This window comes from Rhinoderma darwinii, chromosome 4 (assembly GCF_050947455.1).
Source record: "Rhinoderma darwinii isolate aRhiDar2 chromosome 4, aRhiDar2.hap1, whole genome shotgun sequence".
Classification (NCBI taxonomy): domain Eukaryota; kingdom Metazoa; phylum Chordata; class Amphibia; order Anura; family Rhinodermatidae; genus Rhinoderma; species Rhinoderma darwinii.
The window spans coordinates 393,901,020-393,924,889 of NC_134690.1; the positions used below are offsets into that span (position 1 = coordinate 393,901,020).

The following is a 23,870-nucleotide window of genomic DNA, read 5'->3' on the forward strand; positions in this document are numbered from 1 at the left end:
GAGTGTATCGCATCGTTACTGATGGAAGTCCGAGTAAGGCGCGTTTCACATGAGTAAGAGCAGATTCACACGTTTCGCTTGGATGCAGCTTTTTAAGCCAAAGCCAGGAGTGAATACAAATGATAGGAGAACTAAGTCTTTCTTCTTTACTTTTCCTTCCTTTTGTATCCACTCTTGGCTTTGGTAGAAAAACTGCATCAAAACAGCATGTGTGAATCTAGCCCAATATGGGTGCATACCCGAATCCTCTATTAAAGCTGCAAATCCCAGCCTGATGCTGCAAATCCCAGCCCGATGCTGCTAATCTAGGTCACGTGACTTGTGGACGGGATGGGAATTGCGGCCATAACAGGGGTGCAGAATCGCATCAGTACTATGCTCATGTGAATCTGGCCTTAAAAACATGTCTACAGCAACGCAACTTATATTACCTGGGAGTACCAGTCCGCAAGGTTTTCCTCTTTCTTGGCTTCCAGCCCCAGCCTAAACAAATATACCAAAAGTGAACAAAGAGATCCTGATCATAAAAAGACACTAAAGTCCATGTTCTCAAAATGTATTGTTCCCTGTTAGCAGCCACTCGAGTCTAGGGAGAGGGTTTTCGGTCAGTAACCCCATAGTCACAACTTTACCTCATATCTCCAGTGCCAAGAACTTCCAGGAGGAGTGACATACTGTACGTATCATGGGCGGTGGACTTGAGGCGCCTTCACATTTTTAAGCCATTATTCACATTAATCTTTGAGAAATGTGAATATATGCAAGGCAGAAATATGTCGGGCTCAATCACAGAACTGTAGTCATACCTGGTCTGTTTCTTCGGTCCCTGTCCCTCTCCAGCGCCTCCTCCAGAAGATCCGTTTGCAGCCTCCGTGCCGCCGCCGCCGCCGTCCTTCTTCTTCTGACTGTCTCCTTGCTTTGGCTGCTTGTTCTGTTTTTCAGACTTATTCTCTTTCTCCTTCTGCTTCTTGTCTTCTTTAGGTTTTCTATCCTCGGATCCTGTTGTGGCCACCGGTTTATATTCTGTGCCGGTCAGAGCCTTGTACTGAACTTTCAAGTCCAGAAGTTGCTTCACTGCAGCATCAACCTTATCCTGGGGAAAGATGAAACAATCGTGCAAAATTCTTAACACAAAATGTCATCAAAAGGGATTGTGTAAGATAGAATGAAGGCTCTGGGTTTTGTTTGTTTTTTTATCAGAAACAGAGCTCTACTTTTCCGGAATATAAATAGAATTCAATTATAAAATCCTGGCTGCCTGGTGCCACCACTAGGTGGTGCTAACTTTATAATGCTTTATTATTTAATTCAATATATAAATATACCGCAAGTAGTGGACAGAATTTCATCACTAAAATAATAGGTATTGCTAGAATCGGCATTTATCAGCTATTCAAAGGATATATGAAAAGTGTCTGATCGCAGGGATCTCCATTCATCCTAACACCCAAGTTATTCGTCACTGCACGGCCGCGGAGAACAGTAGCTTGAATGGAGCAAAGGACGAGAATGTGTGATGACTCTCCATTTATATTCTATAGGATTGACAGACACAGTCGTTTACAGCACTCCGCTATTTCCGTCAGTCCCATAGATATTGAATGGAGCGGCAGGGCATAGGCTCGACCAACTCCATTCAATCACCTCACAAATACAATTGTGCAGTGAGGAGGAACTAGGGTCTTGGGACCAGCGGGGGTCATCCCATCGATCAGTCACTTATCACCTTATACAAACGTTCTCAATCATTGCCCTGTGTAAACAAGGCAACTATCAGCTGACGAACGAGCGAACGCTTGTTCATCGCCTGATTGGATCTTTTACGCGACCCAAAAATGTATCGCTAGATGGCAGCACAGCACCCTGTGTAAATAGGGAGATGTGCTGCCAACATGATGGAAATGCATGGGGACGAATAAAAGCGAATGCGGGTCGATCAACACTCTGTATCGCCAAAAGGGCGCTCGTAGTTCCGGCCATTATTGGGCCCTGTGAAAGCGCCTTAAGGAGCAGATGTGCAGACTACGCCCAGGACCTTGTATTTCAGATATTTCACAATAAATACAGGAGTCGATGACACATTCATCTTGCTCACCTTGGAAGCCTTCTCACTTTTCAGTTTTCGGACCTCGTCTCCCTGCTTGCCCACCTTGGCAAACAGTTCTTCGGCCTCAGAAGACTTGGACTTGTGTTCTTGAGCTTTTACCGGTTGCTCCACAGCTACATTTGCAGGCAGTTGTCCGGGCTTATACTCTTGCCCGGTCTTATCTTTGTATTCTGCTTTGATAGACAGCAGGGCTTTTACTGCCTCGTCCACCTTGTCCTGTTAAGAAATTAATAAATTCCACTGAATAACGTAAGCCCCGGGTGGTCACATGTGGCACGTGGCCCTTTTATTGTGGCTCTGAACTATTTAACCCCATGCTAAACAAGTGTCCAAGATTCAGTCCTGGAATAGAACCCATTTCTACTCAACGTCTCCTGAACGGATTTGACCGGAGATTTGCTGTAGAGTAGAAAGCTACAGTCTGGCGGCTGCTCGTCTGCGGCTCATATGCAAGTTCCTGTTCAGGGCCCTGGAGGGGGTAGGGTATGTAGGCTGCACTCAATTGGCACATTTGTAGGGGCACTGCTGTGGCCTTTTACCCGCATCGCAAACTTTTGGAAACCACTGCACATTTCTTCTTCTAGGTCGTACTGCTCAGCGTTCATTACTCGGTTGACCACAGTATTTCTGTGTCTGGGATCAGCATTGGCTATTATTTTGTTCCCAGTGAATCACCTTCCTACGACCCGCTGTGCCCTATCAGCAGAGCCACTACGAGCAGGTCCGTTTCAGCTGGCTAAATCACCATTATTGTATCATATATAGTATTGCACAAAGCTTGAGTTAAAACAGTTGCTATACACCATCCGGAGCTGCATTCATAATTCTACTGGCTGCAGCTCAGCAATGATCATTACTGCTGGTTCAGTGTTTCCACAAAGTCTTCCAGAACAAAGTACAGTAAAGCGCTCCCCATTACCGGATCTCAGATAGGAAACCACAACAATACAGAATGCAGCTCTGGATGTGGCTGGTGTAGAAGTCAAGATCAGTACCAGATATTTGATGCAGATTTGATCTAGATTTACATGGTCAAATAGAGTATAAACGATTAGTCCCAGCTTATAAAGTGATGACATATCACTTGGATATGCCATCACTTTATGATCAGTGGGGGTCCTGGCTCTGAGACCCCACCGATCCCAAGAATGAAGGGGACGCATCGTTGCTAAGTTTTCCCTGCACAGCGGCGCACGTTTTGTGCAGGGAACTGCAGCCGGACGCGTTCACTTGAAGGGGGTTGTGCTGCAGTTTCCTGCACAGTGGGTGGTTGAGGCTTCGCAGGATTGGCGGGGGTCCCATCACTTTATGAGATGGAAATATCCCTTATAAGTCCATCCAAATAAATACTGTACAAAACAAATGACAGCTCATATCTCAGAGTTACTAGACATACGATACCAATTAAAAAAAAAAGTATTTGGCACAACGATTTTTCACCTTAGGAGCCTTTTCAGATTTGAGCCTGCGGACAAGCTCTCCTTGCCGAGCCACCTTGTTGTACAGACAAGCGCTGTCGCTGGGGCCTGTTTGACTACAGGTAGTTGGAGGGACTATTGTACTAGACTTAGGAGGAGGAGGACACCCAGGCTTGTATTCCTGCCCAGCGTGCTGCTTGTATTCTGCTTTTAGGTTTAAGAGGTTTTTCACTGCGGCATCTATCTCCTCCTAAATGCAGAAGGAAGAGAGAAGGATAGAAGAAGCAAAGCTCAGGCCAAGATCAAGTGACAGAAGCAATGTGCAAGATGAGAGTATTGAAGAAATTCCCCATCAAAATCTCCATATAGTATGTTTTTTTTTTAATGTATATATATATATATCTATCTCTATATATATATCTCCACACTTGGTTACGGGGGCCAAGGTGATGGTGATATGTGGTTGGTGGCTGCCTCTATCCTCCCTTAATAAAGTAGCCAATGCCAGACCCTCCGGAGGTTCTGTATATCAGTATACTATATTTCTACCTTGTAAAAAAAAAAATAGCGGAAAAAACTATATCTTCTATGTATAACGTGTTGAAAGATTTGGCAAAAAGGCTGCAAATCACAGCGGATCTATACTGCACCGACGAGAAAAGTATTTAGAATAGGAAACCCTTTTCTGCCACCTAGTGGTGAGAGGTTTACTAGCACAATGCAGTTACCGTACGCTCGACCTACACAGGCATCGGGAAGACACCTGTGTCCATCCTGAGAGGGATCAGTCCTTGATTTATAAATGAACGATCCAAATAGTATTAACTGCACCTTAGATATCCAAAGTCTACTACGCCTGGACTTGTCCACACTTATGTAAAAACCCACAAGGGAAGCCAGATTCTGATTTACCGGTTCATCTACATAGATCGATCAGTACATTTTGCTAAAACTTTGTTTTACTTTTCTTCTTCTAATTTTGAGTTGCATCAGGTCTTCTACTCCAGTCACATCCAAAAATGTCTGCTGGCTGTCGCTTGAAGACAGACAAGCCCCGTAGCTGCACTACATTGCAGGAGATATAAAACTTAGACAGGCACAACCAACAGTGAAAATTCTTTTAGAGGTCCAGCACACGATACGAGGTGACAAAATACAAAACTGTTCATTTAAGTCCAAATTAAAACAAGAAATTAAAAAATCCTGGGAGAGAACGCCTACGCGTTTCGAGCTTCCCAGTTCTTATGATAGAGAACTGAAAAGTTCAAAACGCGTAGGCGTTCTCTCCCAGGATTTTTTAATTTCTTGTTTTAATTTGGACTTAAATGAACAGTTTTTGTGTTTTTTTATCATCATATCGTGTGCTGGACCTCTAAAAAAAAATGTCCTTGGATTTCTACCTACTCCCGACGTAGCTCTCTTGCCCGTGCTGGAGTATATATCACTGGAGTATAATTTATGATTCAACTCAAATCATAAAAGCAAATACTGTTCATAATCATAAAAAAAAGCATGCTACATTCTACATATAATGGGTTTGCGAGCAGCCTCCTACCTTGGAAGCCTTCTTGCTTTTCAGCTGTCGGACCACCTCGCCTTGCTCAGTTACCTTGTTGTATAATACAGTGATATCTGAGCACTGAGGACTGGAGGGAGAAGGTGCGGGACTGCTGGCCTGAACTACGGGAAGGCTGCCGGCCTTGTACTCTTGTCCTGATATTAGTTTATATTGGGTCTTCCGCTCTAATAGAGTTTTAACAGCCGCTTCTACCTGAGGCTATTGAGCAAAGAACAGAAAAAGCAGAAGTGCAGAGATCAAAGCAAAGAAATAGAAAGTGTAGGAAAGTTTTAAAATAAATTAAGAAAAAAAAAGCATCGCAATGAGCAAGTCAAGACGTCCCGTCACTTACATATAGGGGAGAAAAGATTCCCTAATAATTACCTGTGAAGAGAACGGCTTTGTGTAAAGGGGTCGTCTCATCTCGACGACCTATATATCATGTTTGATGGGGTCACTCCTTTCACCTTACCTTTGGCGCTTTCTCTGCCTTCAGTTTACGGACCACCTCCCCTTGTTCGGACACTCGGTCATGAGCAGCTTTGGCGTCACCTCCGTTAGTGGCTGCCACCGGGCAGGCGCTGGCGCTCTGTGCTGGAGCATTTCCGGGTTTATAGTCTTGACCTGTTGTCTGTTTATATTCTGCTTTAAGTGATAGGAGACCTTTTACTGCGGCATCAATTTCGGCTTTATCGGCTTTCCTGGTTTTGAGATCCCGGACAAGGTCGCCCTGAGCTGTAACTTGGTTGTAGAGAACGGAGGGATCGGCTGCTGAAACCGGAGACGGGTCGGGGGCATTGTTCACCGCAGCTTCTGTGGGTTTTGCTTTTGTCTGTGAAGCAAATAGAGGGGGTGGAGAGTGGTTAGAAAGATTGTCTCTCGATCTGGAGGACCTGTCCTGTCCTGCATTACACAAACATCCCTATTAATGTGAATGGGCAACATGTAATGCTTAAATTTCCCTGTGGTGGCGCTGCAGGGAAACTGAACACTTACTGTCAGCAATAGCTGATCGCAGGGGGTCCCAGCGAGCAGGAAAACACTTTGTGATCAGCTTATTGTCAAGGGAGCCTTCTAAAAAGGGATTGTCCAAAGTAGAGAATCCCATTAAGACAAAAAAGTTAAATCGTGACCTCACTGAAAACTTACAAGTTTGGTTGTAACCTCTGCCCACCCTTCATGTCGCACTCACAGAGGTGTAGGAATCGGAGACGTGGGGTGCTGGTGGGTGGGCATTATCTATGTGCTAAAGGTTCTCTTTAGCCGATCTCCACTTTGGCCGATCCTGAATGGGGGACCGCTCTGTATCTACCCAGAATTCCCTTATAGGGTATTCAAAAATGAAGTTTCTAAGAGGGAAAAAAAATAAATCTAATCTGCTCAGTCCATTCTTCCACTTACCTCTTTCTTGACGCTGGCAGATTTTGTTTTCTCTTTAGAGCCAGATGTTGGCATCTCCTTGGTGTGACCATCTGGTATGTATATTAAGACACACGGCGCGTCCTTACAGCTGTGTGGGCTGAGGAGAGTATAGGATGAGTGAATAGACTAAAAATAAATATTCCTGGATCCATTTGTAGAAAAGTGGAAAATCAAGTTCAATCACGACCCGCGATAACATCCAAGATTAGACTTTAAAAAAACAACTGGTTTGTATAAATTAATTATTCCTTACCTGATTGTCTCATAAGGCTCGTCGCAAATATAAAAGCCCCTTCGTTGCAGCTGGATGAGGTCGCCTTTTTTAAGGCTCTTTAGACAGGGGTCTCCTAGCATGACCTCTTCTTGCTGAAAAAGTGAAACAAAATGTTCGGAGCAAAAACAAATGTACGTTCATCGAATAAATCTATGCCGTTTAATATGAACTCTCATTGGTCTAGGATGTGTGGTCTCCAATATTTACACTGCTGAGCAGCTCACTGTGGGCAGGACAGCAGTGTGATTGACAGCTGCCCGGTTAGGCCACACCCCTGTGTTGAGAGATTACTGCACACAGTCACCACAGCATTATGAAAAATCATTCTCCCAGAAACATCCACGCCTGGCTGTGCACGGTGACATCCCAAATAATCACACACCATCACAGAGCGAGAAGACATGGACGTGTATGGGTACATTAAAGGGTAGGTCTCATGAGGACAACCCCGGTCCTAAACACCACAGAGGGAAGTCCCCTTGCTCGGGACCCCCCCTCTATAAGCCAGAACAGAAAGCCGTTCTTTTCTGGCAGACTCAGGCTATTCATGTATTACCTGCCCGCTGCCATGTAAGGCCCTGTTCACATCACGTTTTCTAGCCTACGTTCAGTGTATACATCGGGTAAAGCTCCTGACGTACACATTAAAAGGAGGCTGTGACGCATGCCTGACAGTGCCATTTGTCACCCATAGGCTATTATGGCACCCATTTAATGTAAACGTCATGAAAAGCTTTTAGAAAGCAGCCCAACAGAGGTCAAAAGAACACTTTTTTTGGCCTCTATCGGACTAATGGGGCCCCATGGACACGTTTAGCGTGGACGTCAGCTTTCTTGGCTTACACGCTATATGTAGGTCCAAAATGTGACGTGAACAGGACCTTATACTACATCTCCCCTGCAATGGTTGCTGCAAGCGAGTTGCCTCGCTAGCCAATACTTCCTCTGGCAAAATCAGTTATTTGATGAGAAAACCCCATGATCATTACTTTATCTCATATCTCCAGCATAAACAATGACATAAATACTGGCGGCGGCGGCGGCGTCTACTAAGTGCTCGGTACTAGTAAATGTTTGCCAGGTTAGGTACATGGCGGTCACCTTGCTGCTTCTGTTGACATACTGCTTGAAGTCTTCTTCCTTCCCAAGGACTGGTTTACTAATCAGATGGTCATAGTTGACACAAACTGTTGGGGTCAGAGGAGCTGTAGGGGTGTCTGCCAGCCACGTTATCTTGGTGGTTTTCTTGTAGTCCTTGTTCTCCAAGTTCAGCTGGGCATCGAGAGATGTGATCTTCCCACTGGAGTCTCTGCAGATGGGAAAACACATGGTAAATGTCCAGATTACAGTAAACAGAGCCAAGTACAGTCTAACACGTGTGTCCCAGGAACCATCAGTCTCATTCTCACAGACCTCATATCAAATCTCCTTCTAAACACATCTCCCCAACTGTCCTGAAAAATGGCATTATTTGAGTCCCTGAAATGCATATTAACCCCTTAACGACGTAGCGGATTTTGACGTTAAAGACCAGTAAAAGTGTTCAACCCTCTGCGTTATAGCTGGCATAACTTTTTCCCTTTTTGGTAATATAGCTGTAATGTCTCGATTTTTTTTACACACACGGATGAAAAAATTACTTTTATGAACATTTTGTATTAATTTGCTCTTCCTTTACTACCTTGCAACTACTTATTCACCACTAGGGGGAGCTCACTGTATGTGGATTAATGCAACTCCCATTGAACTCAATGATAGATGTATAAATCTGTTTACTACCAACTCCCCCTAGAGGTGGTTGCTGGCAGAAAGTTATTTAAGTTTTACAGGTTTTTTTTTTTTATGAAATGTATGTGTAATGTGATTAAAAAAAAATGTAAATTGACAAAAAAAAAAAAAATTTTTTTTTTGCAATGCAGATTCTATGTATGCACTACCATGAACTTCGAGGTCATCGGTATTAAGGTTATTGTGTGTTAGAGGCACACAGGAGTCGCTGTCAGCGAAGCCGTCGGCCCAGCAGACTGACGGACTAGGCTTGCAGCGGCGCTATGCAGCTAATGTGTACAGTGGACACATGGAAGCTGCGTCACATAAAGTAAAATAACATTTTTAATGAATGTCAACTTGAAAAAGGTTTTCAATCAAATTGCACATATATTTCATGAAAAAAGCTACAAAGTTTTACATGGTCTTTAACTCTATTGCCGAGGAGCGCAGTACGAGGAAGCTGCAGCTTATAACATGCAGCTCTCGCTCTCCTGTAGCAGCTACTGAGAAAATGAAAGGTTCAGCAAAGTGTTCCCCCATTTTGCACAAGTTTTTTTTTTTTTTAATCTTATACTTACCCAGAAGTACGAGTTGCGTTTTTTTGCAGCGGAATCGCTGCGATTCTGCAGCAAAAAACGCAACAACTGCTATTTGTTGCAGCTTTTACATCCCCATTGAATTCAATGGGGAAAACCCGCCACAAATAAGCAGCATTTACGCAAATACAATTGACGTGCTGCGGAATAAAATTCCGCACCGCAGGTCAATTTATGAGCGTTTTTTCCGCTCTGTATTTACGCAGCGTGTAGACGAGATTTGTTCTCGCTCATCCACTTTGCTGCAGATTTTTTGCAACAAATTCCGTTGCGGAAAACCTGCAGTATTTACGCAACGTGTGAACGGATCCTTACAGAACAAACCGCGAAGATTACACATACCAGCCATCTAAGTACATGCTAATTGCAAAGCTACTTTTTTTTCCCCCTAATGCTTTGTATTTTAGGCACAGAGTCACCTTTTACAGTTTTGGTGGTTTTTTTTAACTTTGAAAATTTCCTAGAGTTGTGTCTATGGTAAAACCTATGTAATCTGATCCTCCAGTCATACCCCCATCCATCTGCCCAATTATTACTAACACTGTTAGGCGGATAGAAAGAAGGGACTAGGAGTATAGGGTCAGACTACACTGGGTTTGTTTGTTGCCCGTTACCACGGAGACACAGACCCCTAGATGCATTGGAGCAATTAAAAAAAACCTGGTTGTGTAGGTGGACGGACCTTCCCTTCAATTTTTCTTTTAACCGTTTCTTACCGGTGGATTTTCGTGATGATGAGATTACCCCAGTTGATAAACGTGACCATCTCTCCCTCGGATAAAGTTTCCGCATCGGCTCCTTCTATAAGAACTCGAGGACCGTACCATATAGATTTCATACCGACCTCGGCATTCTGCAGAACGGTAGAAGAAGAATTAACAAACCTCCGTCTGCTCCAAGTCCCATATAGTGATATAAAGACTCGGTAACCTGGCACAGAGGGCACTGCTCCCCCAACAGATCTAAGAGGTCCGTGGGTTTATATAAATATGACAAAGTTCCACCTTCGTGACAATAGTTCAATTCTCTATCGGGGTAGGGAATTCCCAGCCCCCGGCGCTGCCTTCCTGGTGCTCCCTGCGGTAGGCGCTGTTCACACCAGCACTGGTATTTCCGTTATTCTGTTACATCATCGAAACAGAATAACGAGAATAACGGAAGTGCCGGCTCCGTCAAACGAAACCCGTGACTTTAATGCGCCCGGTCAGATTTCCGTCACAGTGTTTGTCATTTCTTGCGGACAAAATAGTGCGGCATGCTTGTGCTATTTTGTCTAGAATATTTGACCGGATACGTGATGGAGGTTCTTATCGTAGTCTCCAATACAGATGTGAACACAGCGACCGTTATAGCACAGCCTGAATTCTGTAAAAGTTTAATAAACATTTTTTCACATTTTTTTTTCAGTCCTACCTCACCATGCGATCGTTCGATCGCTCATGCAATAGTGTATTGCCCTGATCAGTGCTCTACTATTAACCCTTGGGATCTGGCAAGGGTTAACAATAGAGCACTGATTGGCAGATCTGAAGGCCTTCAATAGGGCTTCGGCTGTCATGGCAACCTATCGGCACCATGTGATAGAGGGAGGAGGCTCTCTCTGTCCCCCCTCAATCTTTATTGACTGTGGCATCTGAGGGGTTAATCAGTTGCCACTGGAGTTCTTTCCGATCCCCGCCGTTGCAGGCTGGCGTCAGCTGTATGAAATAGCCGGCACCCACCACATATGGCGCGGGCTCAGCTCCTGAGCCGGTACCATATTGGGGTAGTGAAAACCCGCCGTGCCTGTACGACTGATGTCGCTAAGGGGTTAAGGCCGCCACAGGCTTTAAATAGAGTTGTGTCGACTTTCATCTAATGTGTACGGGCACCTTCAGTATAGAACTAGGAGACATTTCCAGTAGGACAAACTTCCAACTTGCGCCAAAGGAGTTCAAAGCTCATGACCCCCTCCCCCTCCCCCAGCGTTACCCGACATGGATTCCCGTCCGCTCTACAATACAGATTACTCCGGTGACACTTAAAGAATGAGAACTCGCGGAGACCTTTGGGTGCTTGGCCACTTCCGTCACTCCTTCCTGAGCCCCTGGGATGTTCACTGCAACCACTTGGCTCTTCAGCAAAGCGTTGTACCGCGGGGCGATAGGGTCAATGACCTGGCGGAGGCAAACACAGGAGCAGATGAGTAACTGGAAGCTTCTGTGTACATGGACGGTCAAGTAAAAAGCTGCACATTAACTGGTCTTGTGTCTTCACAACCGAAGTGTTAGCAAATGATTGTGGCTGAAAAAAGCTCAATGTGGCCTCCCCTAATGCGGCCTCCCCTAATGCGGCCTCCCCTAATGCGGCCTCCGAACTTCAATAACACCAGTTTGCTAGACGGTTTTCTCACTTTTTTTTTTTGCTTTTATGCAAAAAAATGGATTTTACCTAGAAGTGAATGGAGTTATTCCAGCCGACCACCGGAGCTAGCGCTCATCCCAAAATAATTATATTAAGTTTGACGTTTCCTCGCCAATAGAAATTAATAGAATGCGACACATTTATTAGGAGGCAAACGTCTCTAGATAAATGTATCTTATTTTTAGGCCGGACGCCACAATTAGGCAGCCATGGACACCCCCCATAGGCCATAAAATGAAAAAAAACATACGCACCCCACCTCTTCTCCCCTTCAAGTCCCGTCCGGATTCCAGCGCGGCGAGTAAAAAGATCCTGACGTCAAACCGCGTCAGGGTCTTTATATGCGACGCAACACAATCAACGCTGCATCGCATACGTCCTGACGCTGCCTGGCACCAGGATGTTGTATGAGCCGCGTAATGAGCCGGGGTTAAAGGTGAGGAAAATATAAATATTTTTTTTTTTTTTAAAACTGTCCAATGGGGAATGGAGAGGGGGGGTTTGATCAGGGGTGTCACGGTACACAGCCTAGCACGGGCTTCTACCCTGCTATGCCCCATAGAGTGAAATCTACACTAGCAGTTTTCTGATGTAAAGTATATTAAATTTGTTGGGCCACTGTGGCCTCACCCCTTTTCTGAAGCCACGCCCCCTTTGCACAAAAGAGTCGAGGGCGGCGTAAAAGGCCAAAAGTTGAAATTTGCACCCTAAATTTCGGCTTTTGGGACCTTTTACAACTTTAGTACGCCAGAAAACTGGTGTGGAAAGGTTCATAAAACCCCATTATGTCTATACAGGGGGATTTGGAGCTCCGTGGCAGAAAAATAGACCTATGACCGCTATAAAGAGATAAGAAGAAACGAAATCAGCAGAGAATTTTGGGCCTGGCGATAAAACGTTACACAACACGCTGGTCGTTCAGGTCCAATCATTGGCATTACCATCTCTTACCTACCGCTGACCTCCGGTCTGGACTCAAGACCAGGTAATGGCATTCATGAACATTAGAACTACGGACGAGCACGAGGTAGAAGGGCACATGCTGGACGAGCAGAGGAAGTTACCATCATTTCGGTATGAAATCAAGCAGAAAGAAATAAGATTGCAAGACAGAGGCGGTGCAGGGCCTGGCTGGACGCCAACTCGGTGAAAATGAAAAAATTCATAGAGTCATTTACTATAAAAACCGCAAGACCGACCATTGGTGAGACGCAGCGTGACCACTCAGGACAGGGGGGTAATAACGTAGCCCGATCTATAGCGGAAAATGATCCAGCCAGCCCCTGAACAGAACACAATCACAAACCCCTGGACTAAGCAGCGGGCACAATATTGAGGTCTTTTAGAGGTCATTGGAGAATGTGCTAGGAAATTAGGGAGAATTGCTCTGCACGGGGACCAACCAAATTCTTATAACTTGAATATTGTGGGAGAGGCGTATAGAAGGAGCGCACAATTCACGGAAGACGAGGTGTATTCACTGCATGTCAAGTGTGTCAGGAACCTGGCAACATGTGCTGCCTTAAAGGGGTTGTCCATGATTAAAAAACATGGCGGCTTTCTTCCAGGAACAGCGCCACACCAGGCTATAAATTGTGTGTGGTACTGCAGCGAATGGGTCTGAGCTGCAATACCCCACACAACCTGTGGACAGGTGTGGCACTGTTCCTGGAAGAAAGCAGTCCTGTTTTTATAATTCTGAATACCCCCTTTAAATAAGCTGCCCCTTTAAAAGGAGCTTTCAGGACCCGTTGAGGCATTCGGGGGGAAAATTGGTCAATTTCGCATGCCACATTTAGGGCAGCTCCTAGCCCATTGTAAGACATAGGGATCGTGGGAATTTATTAAAGTGAAGATCCACTAGCATTGGTAAATGTTTTTACCTTTGTGCATCGTAGAGAAAAAATGATCGCTATTAAGACAATCAACAAGCTGCTGATGATGGATCTTATTCACGTAAGCCATTATATTCAGGACAGCTTGATTCAACAACACATGTCTGAAGGTGATTAATACATGGACACACACATAGAACTACTTGCATTGGCCGTAAGGGACTTCAAGGCTGGGTTCACACTGACTCTGTGTGAACTGACCCTAAAGGGAACCTGTCACCAGCATTTCACCTATTAAACCAGCAATACCTGATGGTAGTGGGTGAAAAATCCTTTTTAAGTAACCCATAATTATCTTCGAAGTAGCTCTGCACCTTTAGTATTCAGTTTTTTGGTGTTCCCGCGCCGTATGCTAATGAGCATTAACCCCTTCCCCCTGCTTGCATTCTGGGCCCTAATGTCCAAGCCATTTTTTACATTTTTCCATTGTCACATTCGAAGAGCTGTAACTTTTTTATTTTTGCTTCGGCATAGCTGTATAAGGTCTTGTTTTTTGCGGGACGACTTGCAGTTTTTATTGGTACCATTTGAGAGTAGATGCGACTTTTTGATCACTTTTTATCACATTTTTTTAAAGTCAGGATTAACAGAAAACAGCAATTTTTCCATTGTTTTCTATTTTATTTTTTACGGCGTTCACAGTGCGGGTTAAATAATGTAACAGCTTCATAGTTGGGGTCGTTACGGACGCGGCGATACCAAATATGTGTAACTTTTTTGCTTTATTGTATTTTTTTTTAATAGTAAAGCATTTTGTAAGGGGAAAAGCTGGGTTTTTCATATTTTTTTTTCACTTTTTTTTTTAATTAACTTTATTAAACTTTTTTTACTTTTCTACTAGTCCCACTAGGGGACTTCACTATCATCCGATCGCTATTATAATACACTGCAATACTTCTGTATTGCAGTGTATTACTGCCTGTCCGTTTAAAACGGACAGGCATCTGCTACGTCATGCCTGCGGCATGATCTAGCAGGCATTCGCTCCAGGCAGACCTGGGGGCCTTTATTAGACCCCCGGCTGCCATAGAAGACACAGACACTCGGCGATGTTATCGCCGGGTGTCGGTGGGATGAGAGGGAGCTCCCTCCCTCTCTCCAAAACCACTCAGATGCGGTGCTCGCTATTGAGCACCGCATCTGAAGGGTTAAACGGGTAAGATCGATACTAATATCGATCTCACCCAGCAGAGCAGGGACGCCCCCAGCCCTCAGCTGCCTCTGGCAGCTGAGAGCAGGGAGATTTGACGGCTCCCTGCTCTGTTTACTTTATTCTACAGCAGCGCCGTAGAATGGCGGCGCTGTCGAATAAAGCCCATTAATGACTGCCGTGAAAAGGCTTATCGGCGGTCATTAAGGAGTTAAAGAGTCATATCTTCATTCCTCAAGTCTTTCCGAGTTAACCCCGCCTCCTTACTTTTGATTGACAGCTCCTCACTTCCCCCAGCACACACGAAATCCCACACTTCCGCATCGATGTTCTGGTGCATGCGCAGAACGGGACACCATAGCGGTGCATGCGCGGTACCATAAAAGGTGCAAAATGTTTGCAGACGGTTGTTTACGGTCGGAGGAGGAGTTTAGGGAAGGAGAAAACGGCAATGAACTTTGGTCTGCAGCGGCCAGCGAGGGGTGAGGAGAGTTCAATAGGTGAAATGCTGGTGACAGGTTCCCTTTAAAGCTCTTACTAGTCAATCAGCCCATCCAAAGACATGATTATACATTACAGAATAAAACAGGGGCGCAGATCTATCAACAGCAGCCTGTTAACGGATCCCACGTAGCAATGCATTTTTTTTTTCAGCACAGAGTTAAAACATGAATTACAGCAAGCAAATTGGTAATAAAAATATATTAGCAGTTATATTGATACGGTTACTTTGTATTTAAAGGGGTTGTTCCACCATTGAATATTACGTAGGCAAAACAGAACAATTTTTCAATTGAAATGTAAAAAAATATTGCTCCTCTGTGAAGATATTGCTGTTATATGCTTGTTATACGCCCCCTGGTGGTGATATTCCCCCTGATCTCGTGTGTCCACTACTAGTAGTCGATTCTTATTGACTGACTGCACAATAGCAAGAAATCGCTCCGCCACCCGTGTACTAGAGAATCTAGGTAGGTGGGCCGGAGCTACTGGGCATGAGTGACCACCGGCACTGGACACATCAGGTGGATATCAAAGAGAAGCAAAACGACACCAGGGGGCGCCATAGAACAAGTGTAGAATAGCAATATCTAACCACGGGACCAAATAATTATTTTTATTAAATGATTCCAAATATTAAAAAAAAACAACTATGTTTTACATGACAGAGGAATGTAATATTTAATTGTGAGTCAATCCCTTTAAGCTATATTGTAGTGTATTTTAATGTGAACTAGCGTTAAAAAATAGCAAAAGTGAATTAAGGGACCTGCTAAAGGGGTTTTCCGGGCATACTGATGGCCTATTCTTAGGATAGGTCATCAATATCAGATCGGTTGGTGTCTGACTGCCAGCACGACCACCGATCAACTGATTGATGGGGCCACGGTCTTCACCGTTTACAGGCACAGCGCCATGCACTTCCGTAGTGGCTGTGCCTGGTATTGCATTTCGGATCCCATTCGGGTCTCCCACCAATCTGATATTGATGACCTATGCGGAGGATAGACCATCAATATGAAACGTCTGGAAAACCCCTTTAAGTCCACACAACTTAGGAACATTCATAGTAATTAGAAAACGTCCTTATTTATACGGCAGTGAATGCACCTTTGAGACAACACTTATTTTAAGCTAGAGCTGCGAGACGCGTCAGCACAACAGCAATGTGATTGTGTTAATTGTTTTAAATTTATTTTTTGAGAAAATTGCAGAATGATGGAGTAAGCAATGTACGCTTACACAACTGTAAGCTATATGCCAAAGGCCAAATAAAATGAAGTAAAAAAAATAAAAAATAAGCGTTCAGTAATACCTTCTTACAGATAGCTCGCAGCTTGAAAGCAGAAAAATGAAATGCAGAGTTTACTGATAAAATTCACGCCAAGATCCGTTCCCACAAGTCAACGTTTGGTTGGGGCAAGTCAATGGATTCATGAAGACATTCACAGATCAGGAGAATTAATAGGTTTATGTATTAATGACAGGTCTAATGAGCCTGCAGGACATGATATTACCATGTACTGCAGACTACTGGGGCAGTAGTCAAGAGGTCAGTAGGGGGCGCTCTAATGGAAACAACATCTGTCCAATCACACTACAAGGAGTCGCTATTTACCTTCTTGTTGAAAGCCCAGATTTTGTCCCATTCCATGTTCACAACAGATCGAGAGGAGCCCTACAAGCAAAATCACAGACATGTGAATTGAAGAAATATCAGTGATCGATTTCAACGCGGAACAGAGGCGTAAAAAACGGTGTTTACAAAAGACAAAAATGATGGTTCCATGATGTGGTATATTCCAAAATTAATCAGTGATGTTTTTATCTTGTACAGACCTGAGCAGCTATGAATTGTTTCAGCCCCTCCACAGTCATTCCTCTTCTAAGAACGCCTCGAACCGTAGGGAACCTGGGGTCATCCCTACGATAAAAAGAAGAGGATTCAAAAAAGAAAAATCAGTTTCTCCCAAATCCATAATTTTTTTTCAGACGCAGCCACCACGGTGTGTAAAAATTGAGCTGTGGGTAACACCTTATGAGATACAGGTTTAAGGACTGGCGTGTTGTGTGGCGTGGGTCTCCCTTCCAAACACCAAATAGTGTGAATTGGCTTTCAATGAGATTGGCGGGTGTGTGTGGGTGTCTGTGTGTATCAGGAGCCCTCTAGTGGCGGTGATGTGATCGCGTGGGCATACCACTTGTACCCTTGCAATCACCAGCTGGGGGTAAGTTGGGTATTGCATCCAACAGCAATCACATAATAAGGGCAAGAGGACGTTTAGGAACAGCCCTGGGCTTTCCAAAACCTTCCGCGGCCTTCCTATGTGAATCCCTAATAAAGCATTACTAACAGCTGCCTGTGCATAGGAATACATCGTTTTTCTAGTGCATTATAGGAATAAAAAAGCAAAAGTTCCCACGTGGGATAAAAAAAAAAAAAATGAACTAAAGGTTTAATAAAAAATCATTTTGTACAATAAAAAAAAAAAAAAAAAAAATAAAAACATCCTGAAATAATCCTGAATATTTTTAAAAGGACAGTAAATAAAATATATTATGTAACCCCTTAATTATTATAAGACGTATGATACATTTAAAACAGTTTAGGATGTTCGGAGAGCAACGGGAAAAAAAAAAAAAAAGGAATTTTTTTTTTTTTTTTTTTTTGACAAAAAAAATTACAAAAATTGAAAAAAAAAGAATTAAAAATAATATATATATATAATTTTTTATTTATTTATTTACATTTTTTTTTTTTATTTTGCCCCATCGTTTTGTCTAAAAAAAAAATGCACAAAAAAATACATATACACATACATACCGACAAAATGAAGGGGTTAATGATTAGTACACACTAGTGTGTAAGAGTCATTTCAACATGAACCTTAGTAATGCTACTCCTCCAATGCATAATGTCTACGGTACTTTTACACTTACCAACCATCCACAAGACCTTCGTTGACAAACCACGTGAGCCGTCTCTTGGACAGTACAGTGTTGTTGAGGTTCAGGCGGCTGTACTCCCAAATGTAAGGTTTCCGGATTCCCAGGGCATCGATAATCCAATAGAACTGCTCATCACGGTCGTGATATTCCGTCGTTCTCAGAGCGTGTGTGACCCCTTCTAAACTGTCCACGATTGGGCAGGCAAAGTCATATGTGGGGTAGATGCTGCAGAGGAAAAGGTAAACATCAATTCATGAACTATCCAGATACAGCAACACAATAAGCTGTAAATCTGACCATGATCGACTAAGGATGAATGTGAAATTTCATTTTTAAGGGTAAAATTTCACACGGTAAATTTCCTGCAGAAATTTCTGCGACGCTTTCATTTATTTGAATGTACATGCAGCAGAAACGACTCCAGTCACATGTATAGGATGGATTTTCAGTAGCAAAAAATGTATCAATTTGTCAAAAATTATAGCCAGATGTAGCTTTATCTATTTTTGAAAAACCTGTGTGACAACCAACATATCTGTCATTACAGGGGGTGTAAAGGGGAGGAAAAAAGGGGCTGCTTTCTTCCAAAAATAGCGCCAAACCTGTCCATGGGTTGTTTCTGGTATCACCGTTCAGCTCTATAGAAATTAATGGGGCTGAGCTGCAATACCACACACAACCTGCTGACCGGTGTGGCATGGTTATTGGAAGACAGCAGCCATTTTTTTCTAATTCTGTGCAACCCCTCTAAGAGTAACCAAGGGTGTAGTAACCCGGTTTTCAAAAGCTAAGCATCCATATGAGAGTTGGAAACGTACAAGATGATTCTAAGTCTGGGACTTAGGCCTCATGCACACGACCGTATTTTTTCCCACCCGTAAATACTGGCGTAAATACGGGTCCAGTGTCACACATATTCGACCCGTTTTGCACCAGTATTTACGGACCCGTGCCCGTAAATATGGGTCCGGTGTCACCCGTATTCCACCCGTATTTACGGGCACGTTTTTGGCGGCAAAATAGCACTGCACTAATCGGCAGCCCCTTCTCTCTATCAGTGCAAGATAGAGAGAAGGGACAGCCCTTTCTGTAATAAAAGTTAAAGAAATTCATACTTACCCGGCCGTTGTCTTGGTGACGCGTCCCTCTCTTCACATCCAGCCCGACATCCCTGGATGACGCGGCAGTCCATGTGACCGCTGCAGCCTGTGATTGACCTGTGATTGGCTGCAGCGGTCACATGGGCTGAAACGTCATCCAGGGACGGCCAGGACGTCGGGCCGGATGTCGAGAGGGACGCGTCACCAAGGCAACGGGCGGGAGACCGGACTGGAGGAAGCAGGAAGTTCTCGGTAAGTATGAACGTCTTTTATTTTTAACAGGTTGCTCTTTATTCTGATCGGTAGTCACTGTCCAGGGTGCTGAAAGAGTTACTGCCGATCAGTTAACTCTTTCAGCTCCCTGGACAGTGACTATTTACTGACGTCGCTTAGCAACGCTGCCGTAATGACGGGTGCACACATGTAGCCACCCGTCATTACGAGAGCTCCATAGACTTCTATGGACTGTCCGTGCCGTTATTACGGCCTGAAATAGGACATGTTCTATCTTTTTTAACGGCACGGGCACCTTCCCGTAAGAAAACGGGAAGGTACCCGTGGCCAATAGAAGTCTATGAGCCCGTTATTACGAGTCGTAATTACGACCCGTAATAACGGGAGTTTTTACGGTCGTGTGCATGAGGCCTTACTGATTCGATTTGGTTTTAGTAGAAAATGACTGACTGGCGAGGGTCATACCCGCTCGTACCTCCATCAATGCCTTGAGCAAAGTGGTTGTGGCGCCTTTGGAATTCAGTATTTTGCATTTACTTACTTGTATTTGCTTCCTGTCCGCGGATGTGGCTGAGTCTTGCAGCGGAACAGCGTTGGGTCTCGCATGCACCCGTTGTTGGAGCTCATGTCAATTTTAGCCCGGAGGCAGCAGGTCTGCCCAAACTCTGAGCCCTTCTTCATTTCCTCCCACATTTGCTGGTTCTTCTCCACCGCTGCAATAGAAAAAGACGTCTCGTACTAACTGCGCCGGATTTAACGTTCAACTGGAAAACATGTATTATCAGGCAGTGATCATGTGTACAACGGACTCCAGAGGGTTAGTGCTCAATAACATTTTCTTCCTTCTGGGGGCGAGATATTTTGCATACAGCGCTAGTTTATTATGTGATGTGAATACCTCTTTAAAGGGGTCTCACCACTAAGAACATTTATCCTTTATCCACAGGATAGAAGATAAATGTATGATCGCTGGGTGCCCCAACATTGGAACCCCCACGATCACTAGAAAGGGGGTCCCAACTGCCGTCCTTCCTGACTGCGCGATCGCAGTGAAGACGACCTTGAATGGAGCGGCAGTCATGCATACGCCTTGCCGCTTTTTTTAATATATATTGGGCTGACAGATCCAGCCTAGTGAGTTCTAGTAATCGGTGGGGGTCCCAGTGATGAGGCCTCCAGCGATCATACAACTATCACCGATCCTATGGATATATGATATATGATCTAATTGAATAAACCCCTATAAGCTCTTGCACAAGAAATCATATGCATGGCTCCACTGACAATGCTAAAATAAAGAATAAACCCCTTACATTTTTTTTTGGGGGGGGGGGGGGGTTTGTTGAATGGTGTAATGGGGGGGGGAATAAGTATCTGGAGATTAGTAAGGTCCATGCGCCGACGATGTGTTGAGAGTAGTTTATCGATTCCCAATCTGCTGAAAGTGGTTGACACTATCCCTTGTGACAGGCAGAGCAGTCTTACCGTTGTTCCTGTGCTTGGACACGGTCCTCTGTTCACGCTCTGCCTTCATCTGCTCAGCGGGGGTATCGTCCACATAAGCCTTTCCCTCCCGAATGAGTTTCTGCGCATATTCTATAATCCTCTCAAAGTGGTCAGATGTGTAGGTGAACTGGTCGGGTTTGATCTGAAGCATGGAGACATCTTCCAGAATCACCTGAAAACAACAAGAGCATCCGAGATCATTCATCATTACAATATCTGTATGGAAGAAGAGGTCAAGAATCAAAGAGCACCTGCCACCTCTCCTGACAAGTCTGTTTTAGTAAATACTTGTATTCCCGTGTAAATAATCCTGGATCATCTTTTCTTCTCAGAAATCTGCATCGTGCCCTTCCTCTGTTATTACTCCTGGAAGTGTATGAATAAATTGACACCCGGATGTTACCATTCCCCTGGTCAATGAAGCGTGTCCCTAAACACTGTCCAATCAGTGATGACCGGGTCATATTAATTTGTACGGACACACAACACTGACCAGGATAATGGTAACAGCCAGATGTCAATTCATTCATACATTTGCAGGAGGAATAACAGAGGAACGGCACATTGTAGAGTTCTGAAAAGATGCTCCAAAATGGTTATTCCGTTGCAAATACAAATATTTACTGAAACAGAGACGTCAGGAGAGGTGAGAGGTCAAAAGTCTACAAATCGGACCAGTGACCAACACTGACGGAATACAAAATGACAGTGTGTGCGCAAAAATAAAATGTTTCGAGACATATGGTATTGAGAATTTCCCTATAAATTTATAATAGATGACCTGTAAATCTGACTAGTTATGCAGTGATACAGGACTGAGGCAGATTTAAAGGGGACTCAACCTCATTGTCCGATATTATGCAATATAACGATTATTGTTCATTTTTAGTCCAGCTGCCATGCAGAATACCCATTAGCTACTGAATTCTGCAAATGGGGAAAGCAGTGAGGAGTATGTAAGCTTCATTTACCTTTTCAAAATCTTCCTTCTCTTTCTCTGGGTTTGTGTCATCGAACCTCATGATAAGCTTCCCTTTGAAGTTCACCTGGTAATGCTGATTGAGAAGAGCGGCCTTCGCATGACCAATGTGCAGGTATCTGAGGGCATAATCACACATTACCCTCATATCCCAGACTGCACTTTACCAGAGGGTTAAAGGGGAAGTCTCATGAATGAAAACCCCCTTATTTAGAATGGAAGCCGGTTGGGCGATCAGCTGGTCAGGCTTCTATAACCCCCAGGAATAAGCGGTAATCTCCGGGGGCAGCAACATCTGGTTATAAATAGAATTAAATAGAATCACTTGAACGGCCGTCCGCGTAATACACAGATATGCTGTGCCCACCAGAGCCGCTTTTTGTTCTGGCCCATAGAAGGGGGACCAAGGTGGTGACCTCCCTCTACGATGTCAATATCTCCGAATAGGGCATAGGGATAGGAGTGGTCTTCATGAAACCACTTTAAAATATATGACAGCATTCATCATTGCCATACAGATAGGTGCCAGATAATAAATGGCAGCAGACTGAAAGAACTTACCCACTGGCCTCAGGAGGGAACCTCACTACAACTTTTCCCATTTCTGCCCCAGGAAGCTCAACAAACTTTCCAACATCTTGTTTCTTCTCAGGAGGCTGAAAAAAAAGCAAATAAATATAAATTGCGTTGTCGTGGCAGGTGGGCTCACACAATTTGATCAAAATGTGTGCTGAGAACCTTCCTATTGTAAGTAGATTTAGCGGTAATGCATATTTATATTTAGTGGCTTAGGTGGCATTAGTGTTCGCAGTTTGTTGTCGCCATTTTCTTGTGTGTGATATATATATATATATATATAGTCAGAATAAAAGTATGTACTAAAGCAGCAATGGCTCTGTGCACTTTGGCGACATGGTTTCATACACTTAAAGGGGAATTCCCATCTCAGTCATTTATGGGATTTCCATAGGATATGCCATAAATGTCTGATAAAGGCGAGTCACAGCTCTAGGACCTGCACCTATCAAGACATTTGGAAGTCCCTCCAACTGGTGAGATGGCCACTAGCAGCGCATCCAGGTGGGGAATCAGTGCGAAGGTGGGGTAATTTATAAAGTAATATCTGGAACTTCTATGTCTAAGGTACCACAGGTACACCAAGAAAAAAACGTTGGATTTAAGTGCGGATATAAAAAGTATTATTTGGAGTGAAAATTGGGCCGTTGAAGGGGTTCTCCGCTTCTGACAATCCCTACTTGTTAGAAGGGTCCCTTGATAATAAGTTGTACAGAAAGTTTCCCCCCTGCTGGGAGCCCTAGTGATCAGCTCTAATCTGTGGGGAAACCTGGAAGTGTTCAATTTCCCTGCAGCGCCACCACAGGGCAAATGAAGTATTACACAGTGCCTATTTATATAAATGTGTTGTCTGTGTAATACAGGACAGGTCTTCCAGAGAGAGACACAGACGGTCTTTGTAACCGTTCTCCAGTCTGTCCAAGAGATGAGTATCCAGAACAGAGGACCCCCCCTCTATTAACAAATAATTCCCTAATAGAGTGTATAAAAATGGACAACCCCTTTAATGCAGCAGCACTTGTCATTCTGAAGTGATTTCATCCCAATGATTCACTCACCGCTGCGATGCTAAGCTTTCCTCGGAACGGGACCGCGGGCTCCAGAAACGTGTACCAGCGTCTGACGTTGACAGCAGCTTTATTCTGTTTCAACTCTTCCTGCCATAAAGAGCTGACTGTCCGAGGAAACAAAACACATCAAGTCACATTGGAGTCTCTTACACAAAACTGCAGAACGCAAGAAGGAGAGATGTACATCATGCAAATCCACATTCTATTGTGAATTACCACTAAAGTGATTCCCATTCAGGACTCTAGGAAAGCCAAGTGACAAACCCTCGCGCTAGTTTTATGGTCGCACGTGTCGCTCGTCACACAGCTTTCCTAGAAACATATTTATTTCCAATTTCTATAATACTGGTATATATATTTAT

General features: G+C 44.0%; 1 protein-coding gene across 6 annotated transcripts in view; it reads right to left on the minus strand.

Moving 5' to 3' along the window:
• EPRS1 (glutamyl-prolyl-tRNA synthetase 1) overlaps positions 1-23,870 on the minus strand; it is a 57,090-nt gene that overhangs the window by 16,255 nt on the left and 16,965 nt on the right. Inside the window, exons 5-24 of one of the 6 annotated variants that reach the window (XM_075863347.1) lie at positions 23,497-23,612; positions 22,424-22,518; positions 21,855-21,981; positions 20,863-21,055; positions 19,919-20,090; positions 18,035-18,268; positions 16,934-17,018; positions 16,713-16,772; positions 16,410-16,430; positions 11,191-11,301; positions 9,862-9,998; positions 7,881-8,088; positions 6,759-6,871; positions 6,485-6,602; positions 5,556-5,915; positions 5,081-5,302; positions 3,548-3,775; positions 2,096-2,323; positions 807-1,093; positions 432-483 (exon numbers count right to left, since the gene is read on the minus strand). In XM_075863347.1, the coding sequence (XP_075719462.1) occupies positions 432-483; positions 807-1,093; positions 2,096-2,323; positions 3,548-3,775; positions 5,081-5,302; positions 5,556-5,915; positions 6,485-6,602; positions 6,759-6,871; positions 7,881-8,088; positions 9,862-9,998; positions 11,191-11,301; positions 16,410-16,430; positions 16,713-16,772; positions 16,934-17,018; positions 18,035-18,268; positions 19,919-20,090; positions 20,863-21,055; positions 21,855-21,981; positions 22,424-22,518; positions 23,497-23,612 (3,167 nt within the window). The remainder of the gene's footprint in view (positions 1-431; positions 484-806; positions 1,094-2,095; positions 2,324-3,547; positions 3,776-5,080; positions 5,303-5,555; positions 5,916-6,484; positions 6,603-6,758; positions 6,872-7,880; positions 8,089-9,861; positions 9,999-11,190; positions 11,302-16,409; positions 16,431-16,712; positions 16,773-16,933; positions 17,019-18,034; positions 18,269-19,918; positions 20,091-20,862; positions 21,056-21,854; positions 21,982-22,423; positions 22,519-23,496; positions 23,613-23,870) is intronic. The other 5 variants (XM_075863349.1, XM_075863348.1, XM_075863350.1 and 2 more) reach the window with 5 other exon arrangements.